Here is a 12,128-nt window from a genome sequence, read left to right as displayed (position 1 = left end):
ATTGTGCCTTTTACTATAAAGTGTTAATTATTATAGCACTGAGAAATATATATTCTTTAGGAAAGAAATAAGCTAATTTTTCAGAGGAAAATATTTTAGGTATATTCTGCATGTCACAAATTTTGTAATAAAACAACTTTTAATTTGGAATAGTTTCAAGTGTACATGAAGTTAAAAAATAAAAATAGTATAAAAAATATCAGCATATCTTCACCCATTATCACTATTAATAGCTAATTAATTTGTTAAGTTTATGCTCTGTTTGCTTTTCATATGCATGTGTGCTCTCTCATGCATTCACTCTTACACCTGCTCCTTCTCTTTCACTGCACATACATGCATGCATATACACAAATGACCAGTTCCTTCAATTCCAGATCACACTCTCAGGTTTCTTCCTTGCCTTATTCCATTCTGTATTTGTATATTCTTTATTCTATGATGTGAGAATGCTGGCTCAACATCAATGCGCTTATTCAACATCAGTACCTTATTTGTTTGCCCAGTCCCAGAATGCATCTAAAGTAGTTTCAAATTTTCTATGCCAGTTTCACTACAGTAACAGACTGACTTCTAAAAAGTTTGAGATCCATTTGCAGTTCTTCCTTCCTGCTCTCTTACATTACCTTGTCCCAATTATTGAGGGTATATAGTTAAATACTAAGTTTACTGATTACTTGAATTAGTTCTTCTTTTGTTTCCCCCTTTTTGTTGTGGTTATGGTATTCAATTGAAATAACATTAAATTCATTCGTTTCAACTTGCTTTCATTTTTCCTCTTCTAGCTTTTCCTTGATTTAATTAATTCTATTTTGAATGTGTAGATTAGCATACTCTTAAAAGTCAAAACTCCACAAGAAGTAATCATCAGAGAAGTGTCATTTTCTGTTGTACACATCCATCCCATGGCACATGCTTCTACCCCTTTCCTTTGTTATTTTTATGATAAAGATATAGAGACATGTATTTTTCCTTTCTTAACCAGCACACTGCATGTACTTGTTTGTACTTCGCTCTTCTCCCTTAGTAATGTGTCCTGGAAGTCAGTCTAAATTGATGGAGATTCTCTTCATTCCTTTTTATGACTGCTTAATATTCCTTTCTGTGGATATTTTATAGTTATTCAACCAGTCTCCTACACTTGGACATATAGGTGGCTTCCAATGATTTGTAATTATAATCAAGACTACAGTGAATAATCTTATGCATAGGTATTTTCATATTATTGGAGAAGTATTTTTAGAATAAATTCCAAGAAGTGAGATTTCTGGATCAAGCAGTAATGCATATGTAGCTTTTTAAAATATTGCCAGATTTCTCTCTGTAATGGTATCATTGTGCACTCCCTCCAGCTGTGTGTAAATGCTCGTTTTCCTACAGCCTTCTCAGCAGAGTGAATTTGTACCAATATGGTAGGTGGAAAATGATATTTTAGTGTAGTTTTTATTTGCATTTCTATATTACAAGTGAAGTTATCTTTTAATAGACCATTTTTATATCTTCTGTATTATTTATTCATTTCTTTTGCCTATTTTTAATGGATTTTTGGTCTGTTATTAATTTAATTTTTATATATTTTGGAAGATTAATCTTTTATCTGTGATATGTACTATAAGAATTTACGCTCATTTTTGTCATTTGTCATTAATTTTACTTATACCATTTACTTCCACTTTTAAAATTTTACGAAGTGAAAATTTTAAATCTTTTCCTTTTCTGCATCTGGATTTCTAGACATAGAAAATCTTTCTCTATATCTAGATAATAGAGATTTTCACCAGTGTTTTCTTTTAGTACTTACATAGTTTTACTTCTCTGTATTTCTGATGCATTTGGAATTTAGATTATGAGTGGTTTGAGGAATAGATCTTTTATTTTTCCAAATGAGTATCTAGTTGTCCCAAGATCATTTAGTTAAAAAATAAATAACAAAAACCTCTTTGTCCCAGTCATTCACATTTCTTTCAGGACTTTCTCTTTATATTCCATTAATCTGCCTGTTTGTGTACTTATTGTCTGTTTTATTTTAGAGACTTTCTGGTATTTTTATGTAGAAATAGTCCAATGGTATGCCGGGAAAATTGGATTTCTAAGAGAGGAGGATCCATAGCACTCGCCAATTTTTGTAATACAAATGCTTCCAATATGACCAGTTTCAAGCTATCAATGGTTTAATCTGCAGAACACCAAATTCTTAAATATTTACGATTAGCTGAGAACCAGCCTCAGGACAGAAATAGGGTCTTCCTTGTAAGTGTTTACCTGTATTTTCTTGAGAGTTTATTTTTCCATATGAACTTTTGGGTCAATTTGTCTTACACCATCTTTTTAAAAAGTCCATTGGAATTTTTATTAGGATCACATTATATTTATAAATTAACACAGGGAGAGCTGACATCTTGATGATAGTGATACATTCTAACCAAAAGGAGGAAATGTCTTACATTTGTTTGAATTTACATTTGTGTCTTTTAGGAATTCCTTGTAGTTTTCTTTATATAGATTTTGAACATTCCTTGTTAAGGTGATTCCTAAATATTTTATTTTTTGTGTTGCTATTATAATTTTTTATTCATTTATCTTCAAAAGTACTGTTGATATTTATGTTTTCCTTTTTATTAGTACATTATGATTATAAATAATATTGAGGTTCATTTTGACTTATTCATACATGTATGGAACATAATTTGCTCCAATTCAATCCCTAGTACTTCCCCTTTCCCTCATGTATTCCCTACCCCTTTTCCACTTCCTCTACACTATTGATTTTCCTTATATTTATTTATAGTTTTTTTAAATTTGTGCTTTGTAGATATACATAAAGGTGAAATTTGGTATGATACATATATATATATATCACAGTTTGGTCACTTTCATTCCACTATTCCTCTCTTTCCCTATCCTTCTTCCCTCAATCCCTTTTCTCTGTTCCACTAATCTCCCTTCTATTTTCATGGGATTCTCCCCTCATCCCCTCTTCCCCTTTATTTTGTTCTGGCTTCTATACATAAGAGCAAACATTTAACCCTTGACTTTTTATGTCTGGTTTGTTTCACTTAGCATGGTATTCTCTGGATCCATCCATTTACGAGCAAATACCATAATTTCATTCGTTTTGTGGCTGATCAAAACTTTATTGTATTTTTATACAGTTTCTTTATCCATTCATTTATTCTTTTTAAATTTTTTTTTAGTTGTAGTTGGACACAATACCTTTATTTATTCATTTTTATGTGGCTGTCATAAATTGCGCTTCTATAATCCTTGATGTGGCTATACAGTTGTAGTAGGCTGATTTTAATTGTTTTGCATAAATACCCAGGAATGGGATAGCTGGATCATATGGAATGAATCCATTCTAGTCTTTGAGTCATACTCCTTTCCAAAATGGTTTTACTAATTTGCAGTCCCAACAATGTATGAGTGTACCTTTCCCCTCATATTCTCAGCAACTTTTATAATCTTTTGTGTTCTTGATGATTGTCATTCTGACTGGCATGAGATGAATATAATTTTGATTAGCATTTCCCTGATTGCTAGGGATGTTGAATACTTTTTCATGTATTTGTTGGCTATTTGTATTTCTTCTTTTGAGAACTGTCTGTTCTTTTGTCCACTTATTAATTTGGGTTATCCTTTTTTATGTTTAGTTTTAGTTTTTAGTTTTCTTTGTGATGTTTTAGTTTTTTGAGTTTTTATATATTCTGGATGATAATCCCCAGTTGAGGAGCATCTGGCAGAAATATTCCATTCTTCATTTTCTTGTTTCCTTTGCTGTGCAGAAAATTTTTAATGTGATGCTCCCAGTTATTGATTCTTGGTTTCATTTCTTGCACTTTAGGAGTCATGTTAAGGAAGTCGGTACTTTCACCAATATGTTGGAGTGTTGAGCCTATGTTTTTCTAACAGTTGCAAGATTCTGGTCTAATTCCCAGGTCTTTGATCCACTTTAAGTTGACTTTTGTGCATTTTCTACATATGGATATTCAGTTTTTCCAGCACCATTTGTTAAAAAGGCTCTCTCTCTCTCCAATGAATGTTTTTGGCATCTTTGTCAAGTATGACTGAATCTGTGTGAGTTTGTGTCTTGTATTCCATTGTTTTGGTGCCATTACCATGCTTTTTTTATTACTGTAGCTCTGTAGTATAATTTGAGATCAGATACTGTGATGCCTCCCGCATCGCTCTTCTTGCTCAGGTTTGTTTGGCCATTCTGAGTCTCTTATTCTTCCACATGAATTTTTAGAGTTGAAGTATATCACTGGTATTTTGATAGGAATCGCATTGACTGTAAAATGCACTATGGATATTTTTGAAGCAGACCAGACACCCCCACTCAAAAGAAACTTGCCCTAATTAAGCTTCTCCTCTTGCCAGATCAGCAGGATATCTGCAGAGGTTATTGTGGTTGGTAGTTTCCTCTTTCTTATAAATGCACAACATGTTATCTCTGTTTTCTTAGTTTTAAAAAAAAGTGAAACCTATGTCTGGTCTAGGGGATGGAGGGAGAGCACTTGTCATGTGAACTTCCCAGCCCCGCCCCCACTGGGTATAAAGGTCAAAAAATTTCCAAAATCTATGTTCAGAGGAAGAATTCTTAGGCAAGAGCCACCTCTGAACCCTGAAGTCAATAAACCTGCTTCCTGCAAGTTACTTGGGTGTCCAGCCTCTTCTGTCCTACTTCATTTTGACAATATTAATTCTATACAAGAAAAGGTCTTCAGGTTCTTTCTTCAGTGTTCTATAGTTTTCATTGCAGAGATCTTTAACCTCCTTGTTTAGATTTATTCCCAAGTATTTTTTATTTTGAGGTTACATTTGATGGGATAGTTTTCCTGATTTCTTTCTCAACAAATTCATTACTGGAATATAGGAAAGCTATTGATTTATATATGTTGATCTTGTATCCTGCTGCTTTGCTGAATTTATTTATAAATTCTAGAAGTGTTCTGGTAGATTTTTTGTGTATTCTAGATAAAATATTATAAACAAATAGATTTTTTTTAACTTCTTATTTTTCTATTTGTATCCCTTTGTATTTCTTGTCTGATTGCTGTGATAGAGTTTCAAGAACTATAAGGAGTGGTGAGAACGATATCCTTGTCTTATTCCTGACTTTAGAGGAAATGCTTTTTGTTTTTCTCCAATCAGAGGATGTTGTCATTGAATTTGTCATATAGAGCCTTTATAATGAAGAGGTAAATTCCTTCTATCTCTAGTTTCTCTAGTGTCAAAACATAAATGGGTGCTGGATTGTGTCAAAGGCTTTTTCCACACCCATTGAGATGATCACATGATTCTTGTTCTTAATTCTGTTTATTTGGTGAATTATGTTTTTTGGTTTGTGTATGTTAAACCAGTATTGCATCCCTGGTATAAAATCCACTTGATTATGATATACTTTCATCTTACTGTGTTTTTGAAGGCAACTTGCCAATATATTTTTTAATTTTTTTAAATACTTATTTTTTTAGTTGTAGTTGGACAAAATACCTTTATTTATTTATTTTTATGTGGTGGCTGATGGTGGAACCCAGGGCCTCGCACATGGTAGGCAAGCACTCTACTGCTGAGCCACAATCCTAGCCCCAACTTGCCAATATTTTTAAAGGATTTTGTGTCTATATTTATCAGGGATATTATATTGGTCTGTAGTTTTCTTTGCTTGATGTGTCTTTGTCTTGTTTTGGTATCAGTGTGATAGTGGCTTCATAGAATGAATTTGGGAGTGTTCCCTTCATTTCTATCTCATGGAATAATTTGAGGAAGCTTGGCATTAATTCTTTTTTAAAGATCTGGTAGAAGTTTGCTAAGAATCCATTTGGTCCTGGATTTTTCTTTGTTGGAAGCCTTTTAATTTCTGCTTCATTCTCATTAGTTTGGTTTGGGTAGGTCATGTGTCTTGAGATTTGTTTGTATTGTCTAAATTTTCTAGTTTATTGGAGTGTAAGTTTTCAAAATAGTTTCTAATGATTCTCTGGATTTCAGAAGTATTTTGGGGGATAACTCTAATTTTGTTGATTCAGGTCTTCTCTTTTTGTTTGGTTAGTTTGGCTAAGGGTTTGTCAGTCTGGTTTATCTCTTCAAAGACTCAACTCTGCATTGATCCTGTGCAATTTTTTTTTTAAATTCTCAAGTTCATTAATTTGGGCTCTGATCTTATTTCCTGTGTTCTACTAATTCTGGAATTAGTTTGTTTTATTTCGAGGGCCTCGAGGTGTAATGTTTGATTACTTACTGAGGATCTTACTATTTTTCTTTTTAAAGGAACTCAATGCTATAAACTTTTCTCTTGAACTGTGTTCCTACTGTCCTAAAGATTTTGATGTGTGTATCTCTGTTCCCATTTACTCCTAAGAATTTTTTTATTTCTCCATGTATATCCTCTGTAATACATTTCTCATTCAAAAGCATATTATTTAATCTCCAGGTATTAAAATTGTTTCATTTTTTATCTTATTTATTAATTTCATTTCATTATGATCTGATAGGATGCAAGGAATTATATTTTTTTGTATTTGCTAAGACTTGCTTTGTGCCCTAAAATACGATCTATTTTAGAGAAAGTTCCACGTGCTACTGAGAAGAAAGTGAATTCAATTGTTGATGAATGAAATTGTTTATACATATCTGTTAGGTCTATTTAATTAATAGTGTTTTTTTAGTTCTGAAGAGTCTTACTTAATTTGTCTGGTTGACCTGTCTAATGGTAAGAGAGGTCTTGAAATCATACAGTATTATTGTATAATGGTCTATTTGATTCTTTGTATTGAGAAGGATTTGTTTTATATTCATAGGTACACCACTGTTTCTGTCTAAAATCTCTATCCTGCTATCTGGTAAATTCTTTTGTTTTTTCAAGCTTCATCTTTGATTCTGTAGACTTTTCTAGGTCTACAGTGCTATCATCTGCAAAAGATACTGTTTTATTTGCTTTTCCCTATTTTTCTATATCTTGAATTATATTCTCTATGCTTTGAAAATTTTCCATTGCTTTGGAACTATTTGATCAATAAAAATTTGGTTGAATTCACCTTTAAAACAACAGAGCCCTGGTTATTTTTCAATGAAATATTTCCTTAATAACTATTTATAATATTCTTCTTTGGACACTGGTCTTTTTAATTGTCTATTTTCGCTGTGTTAACCTAACAGATTATCCATTTCCTCCTAGGTTGGCAAAGTATTTGGACAAAAGCAACCAATGTAGTATTATGAATTTTAAAATTTCTCCTGGATCAGTAGTTTTATACCTCCTATCATCATATATGTATATATTTGCCTCCCTATGATAACTTTTTCCTTAATTTCATTAGCCAATGAACATTGTTCATTGCTTCAAAGAACAAGAATTTTTATTTATTGCTTTGATGTGTTTTTTTCTATTATTAGTTACTGCTTTATTTTTATTATTTCCTTCCTGTGCAAGACTCTTATTTTGTCAGTTTGCTTTTTTAACTTTTTGAGCTGTGAATTTAATTCATGTATTGCCCTTCTTTTATTTTATCGATACAGATATTTAGGGCTTTGATTTATCCTCTGATCATTATTTTAAATATATTCCATAGATTCTGACATACGATGCTTATCATTGATTTTTCTGAAATTAATTTGTTTGTATTTTCACTTTTATCATTTGATGGAAAATCTTTTAATTTCCATTGACAGGGTTTTTGTTTTCTAGTGCTATTAAATTGTGATTGGGGAATATTGTCTGAATATTTGTTTTGTGCAATCTGATGTTCTTTGTGCTTTACTATATGATAAATTTTGTTGTAAACAGTTTAGTGCACTTGAAAAGATACATTCTTTCATATCAGGGTATAATATTTACTATATATCTAAAATATCTACCTTTAAATATATACCTTTTGGGGTTTATGTAGATCTTTTATATTATGGCTTGATTTTTGTCCACTTGACCCATTATAAATTAAGAATAGTGTTTAAAGTTTTTTTATTATGAGTATGTTTTTGCATTTCCTATAAGTTTTATTTTATATAGATGGTTTGTTATGTTTGTTCCATGGATATTCTGAAGTGTCATTCTTCATTGTGTAATGTGGCTTTTATAAAGTTTCCTTTCTGATGCATTTACTTTTTATGGGGCATATTTGTTTTGGCCAGACATCTACTTTGTCTGGTATTAGAGTTCAACTCTTGTTTTATTATGGATTTGAGTTTTGCTTTATAAATCATTTTGAAAATCATTTCTTAAAAGTATGTGAGTTAAAATCCTTCATATTATTGATGTGACTGCTAGGTTAGTCTCAACTATGTCCAGTTATTGTCTGTATTATGTGATATTTGCTGTGTTTCCTCATTGGATTAATCTTCTTTACTTTTTAACAGATTTCTTGAGATATTTAGAAAAGTTTGTACTTTATTTTAGTTGTTACCTTTATATTAATAATAATGCTTCAATCCTCTTTTTTTTTCTTTTTACTTTCTATTTCATTGTTAGTTTTAAATGTTATCCTTTGGCCACCTATCGTCAAGGAAAAAGCCAATGGATTTACTTTATTTTTCTCAACCATTACCATTTCCTATCCCTTCAGTTTATCTTTTTCATATAAATGGAATCATAGTATATAACCTCTGGTGGCTGACTTTCACTCAGCATAATATATTTGAGTTTTATCTAGGTGGTTTTATGTACTTGTAATTGTTATATGTTCCTTTTAACTGCTGAAAAGTATTTTAATATCCTTTGTGTGAATGTATCATAGGTAATTGTTTAATGATTATAATCTTGATAATAGTTGGAAAAATAGGACAGAGCCCCGCATATCCTTCCCCTAGCTTCTGAAATGCCTGTATCTTACCAAAAAAAAAAAAAAAAAAAAAAAGGAAATTGACATGGTATAAGATGGTTCTTAGCTAGGTCATTGGCCTTATTTAGATATCCCTAATTTTTACAAATTCTTATGTGTGTGTATTTATACATACCACACACACCAACACTAATCAGGATACTGAGTTGTTCAACAGCACCAAAGAAATCCCTGCTTGCTGGTGATACCCCTTTATTGTTGTAACCCTTTTCTTCTCCATCCCTATCCCCTCTATTCCTAACCCCCAGCCAGACTAATTTCTTCTCCAACTCTATATTTCCATCATTTCATACACAGAACATAAGCTTTGAGATTGACTTTTTTTTTCCATTCGTGATATCTCAAGTTCTGGTGAATATCAGTAGTTCGTTCTATTTATTGTTGAATAAAATAGTTCGTTCTATTTATTGTACAGTTTATGAAAAAGTATAATGTATACATTTTCTTTTGCAGGGTTGGTGCAAACATCTTAAAGTAATGCTATAGTATATTTTTTACACGTTAAAATATTTGAGTTAAAAGTATTAATCTGCATAATTTTTTCTCTTATAGGAATCTTTGCTATAGAGATTTCTGACACACAAAAAGATTCTTCACATTCTGAGAAAGGTCAAAGTTACAAACGGATTTTTTTTTTTTTGCTATATGATTGCATTTATCTTTTGAATGCTTGACAATGTTAAATGTATTTATTAACTTCATGCCTCTGAATCTCTGTTCTCATGTGCCACATTGCAGTGATCTGAGATGACTTATACAAATAAAAATGCATGGCTCTTTCTATCCATACAGTCATAGTGAGTGTAAAATCTGCTTACTTCACTATTGAACACTGTTTTGTTAACTATCCGGAGTAAATAAAGGAGCTTAAAAAAAAAAAAAAGAGGGAAAAGTGTTTTTACAAAACAAATTTCCTTTCCTTTCTTGGTATCTCAAATAATTGATTGGTTAATTTTTTTTCTTTGTGATCTATGTTTTCATGGCTGGAGAAGTTGTGCCAAAATATGCACAGTTTACCAGTATTAGCCTGGGACCCAATATTGCATTTTAGAACCAACCTGACATAAATTCCATGCCATTGTGTGACTTCAGACCAGCAGAAAGTAGGAGTGTATCAGGGTTTTAAATCCATACTATTGTACCACTCAAACTAATTAACATACATTTTCTATAATTGTGTTTACTCCTACTATTTTTAGAAAGGTAGGTGATGCTATATCTGTAAAAAAAAATGTAAGACTTTTAAAAATCTGTATTTTTAATAAGTTTTCTTTAAAACATTAAAGTGTTGCAATCAACTTAACTGCCATTTTATTTTATTTTATTTTTTTGCCTGTGGCAGCTGTTTGTAATCCAGAATAACAAGTGCAGTGATGTTTTCTTTTCTCTCCTAAAATCTCCTAAATCTCTTATCTGTCCATAGACTTTGACTTAATGTTGATATTAGAGCCTGAATGCTACTGTATTTTACTGATATAAGTTATTTGTATTCTTGCCATTTTAATAAAAAGTCCTGTCACTAATAGTATCCATATGATGTAGAAAGTTTTTCATTTTATTTAGTCATTATTCAATATGACTATAGTGATGTAGGATAGTGCCATGATTTAAATCTTGTTTAATCATTAGTATGCTGTTATTTTTCCATTAATTCATGCTACATACTCATTTCAGTTTGATCAGAATTTTCAGGTTTACTTGTTTAGATTAAGACAGTCATTAGATTGATTTAAAAATAATTTAAAATTATAAACATTTTAAAGAATATATGCAAAAAATTATTGATAATATTAAAATAATATACTGACATATGCAAAATTATCCTTTTTTGGATTACTCAGTGACCTTAGTACTATATCATCACAACATTAATTTTTGTCCTTTCATCTAGAAGAATTGACAAATGAACTAGACATGCATGTATCGTGTTAGATGTAGAAGGCAATATGTTAGGGGATGAGAGAAACATGAATAAAGTATGTAAGAAAATAGTTCCATGCTTGATTAAAATTATACTGTTCTTCTATTAATTATAAAATATTTAAAAGGAAAGTTATATGATATAGTACAAAGGGACCAACATTACCAAAGATAGGCAAAAACCTCAGTGGTGTTCTCTGTTAAAGAAAAACTTTTGTTGAGATCATTTTCAAGAACATTTATTGTTTTAAATTAGATTCTTATTGCTTGATATTTTTAATAGCCTATTGATATGATAAAGATTGGCTAGTACATACTTAATACCAGTACTATCACACATATTCCTTCTTGGATGACAAAAAAATCTGAAGGAGCTCTCAACTCTCAAATGTTATGTTGAATACAAAATATCTACTCTGTTGAAGGGAGGGTGCTATGAAAGAGAACTGTGAACCCTCTGAGTAATTTAAATACAGAATTTGTTATGTTTTAAAGTTCTGTACACCACCAGGATTCTTTTATAAAGTCTGTGCTTTTTTCTGTTAATTTGAGCTACTCTACTGTCCAACCTTCTGTTGGAAGTAGAAGCCAGGCATTTGCATGAGGATCCACTCTGAAGTTCATAGGCTATGGTTTCAAAAGGAACAGGTAATATCCTTTTGATCTTTGGAGTATTACTATTAGAATTCAATCCCTATTAATTACAATTTAGCAAAAAATTTAAAAATTGTCTGACACTCTTGGGGTATTGGCCATAGTGATTACAGTAATTAATTCTGAGGAAATAAAAGAAGAAACAAAAATACTAATGGAAGCCACTAGGCTTGTCATTAATTATGATTCTTAAACAGTTATTGCTTCAATATTATTTGAAATTATGCATTGAGTTACTGAAAATATACTTTCCAGTAGTCTTCTGATAAGAATCTTCCATTTTTTTTTCTATCCTGTCTTCACATTTTCAAGTAAGTCCTTGCTTATGGCTTTTTTATAGTTTCCCAAATGTTGTGCTTCAAGTTACATGTTTTGCATAATCAGAAATAATTTACAACTTTCATTTACTTTTAGTAAGGTACAATGAACTCTACTAATCAAAAAAAGAATCTTCAAAGTTCATGTATCTTAAGTCTTTTCCATAACAGCAATCATAGCCAGTCGTAGGCTATTGAACAGCACAAATTTGTTCAAAGTTAAGTAATAAGATATCAGAATGTAACTTAGACTTTTTGTTAGCTTTGAATTTTGCAAGTGAAGAAAAACTCTGGCCTAATACTGTAAAAAATTAAAAGCTGAAGATAATTAGACCATCTATTCCAGCCCCTAGATAAATTTTGCCCCTTAGTGCGTTTCTCCATAATCACAATGAGTTACACT

General features: G+C 31.1%; 1 protein-coding gene across 1 annotated transcript in view; it reads left to right on the top strand.

The window, feature by feature from the left end:
* TSGA10 (testis specific 10) overlaps positions 1-10,041 on the top strand; it is a 108,508-nt gene extending 98,467 nt beyond the window's left edge. Inside the window, exon 20 of the mRNA XM_081265374.1 lies at positions 9,387-10,041. Within this exon, the coding sequence (XP_081121500.1) occupies positions 9,387-9,411 (25 nt within the window). The 3' untranslated portion in view covers positions 9,412-10,041. The remainder of the gene's footprint in view (positions 1-9,386) is intronic.
* Positions 10,042-12,128: the final 2,087 nt, after the last annotated feature.

The sequence above is a fragment of the Spermophilus citellus genome (assembly GCF_964194105.1).
Source record: "Spermophilus citellus genome assembly, chromosome: 13".
In the NCBI taxonomy this organism is placed as follows: Eukaryota; Metazoa; Chordata; class Mammalia; order Rodentia; family Sciuridae; genus Spermophilus; species Spermophilus citellus.
Note: the sequence above shows the minus strand (reverse complement) of the source record. Positions and strands in the feature narration are given on the sequence as shown.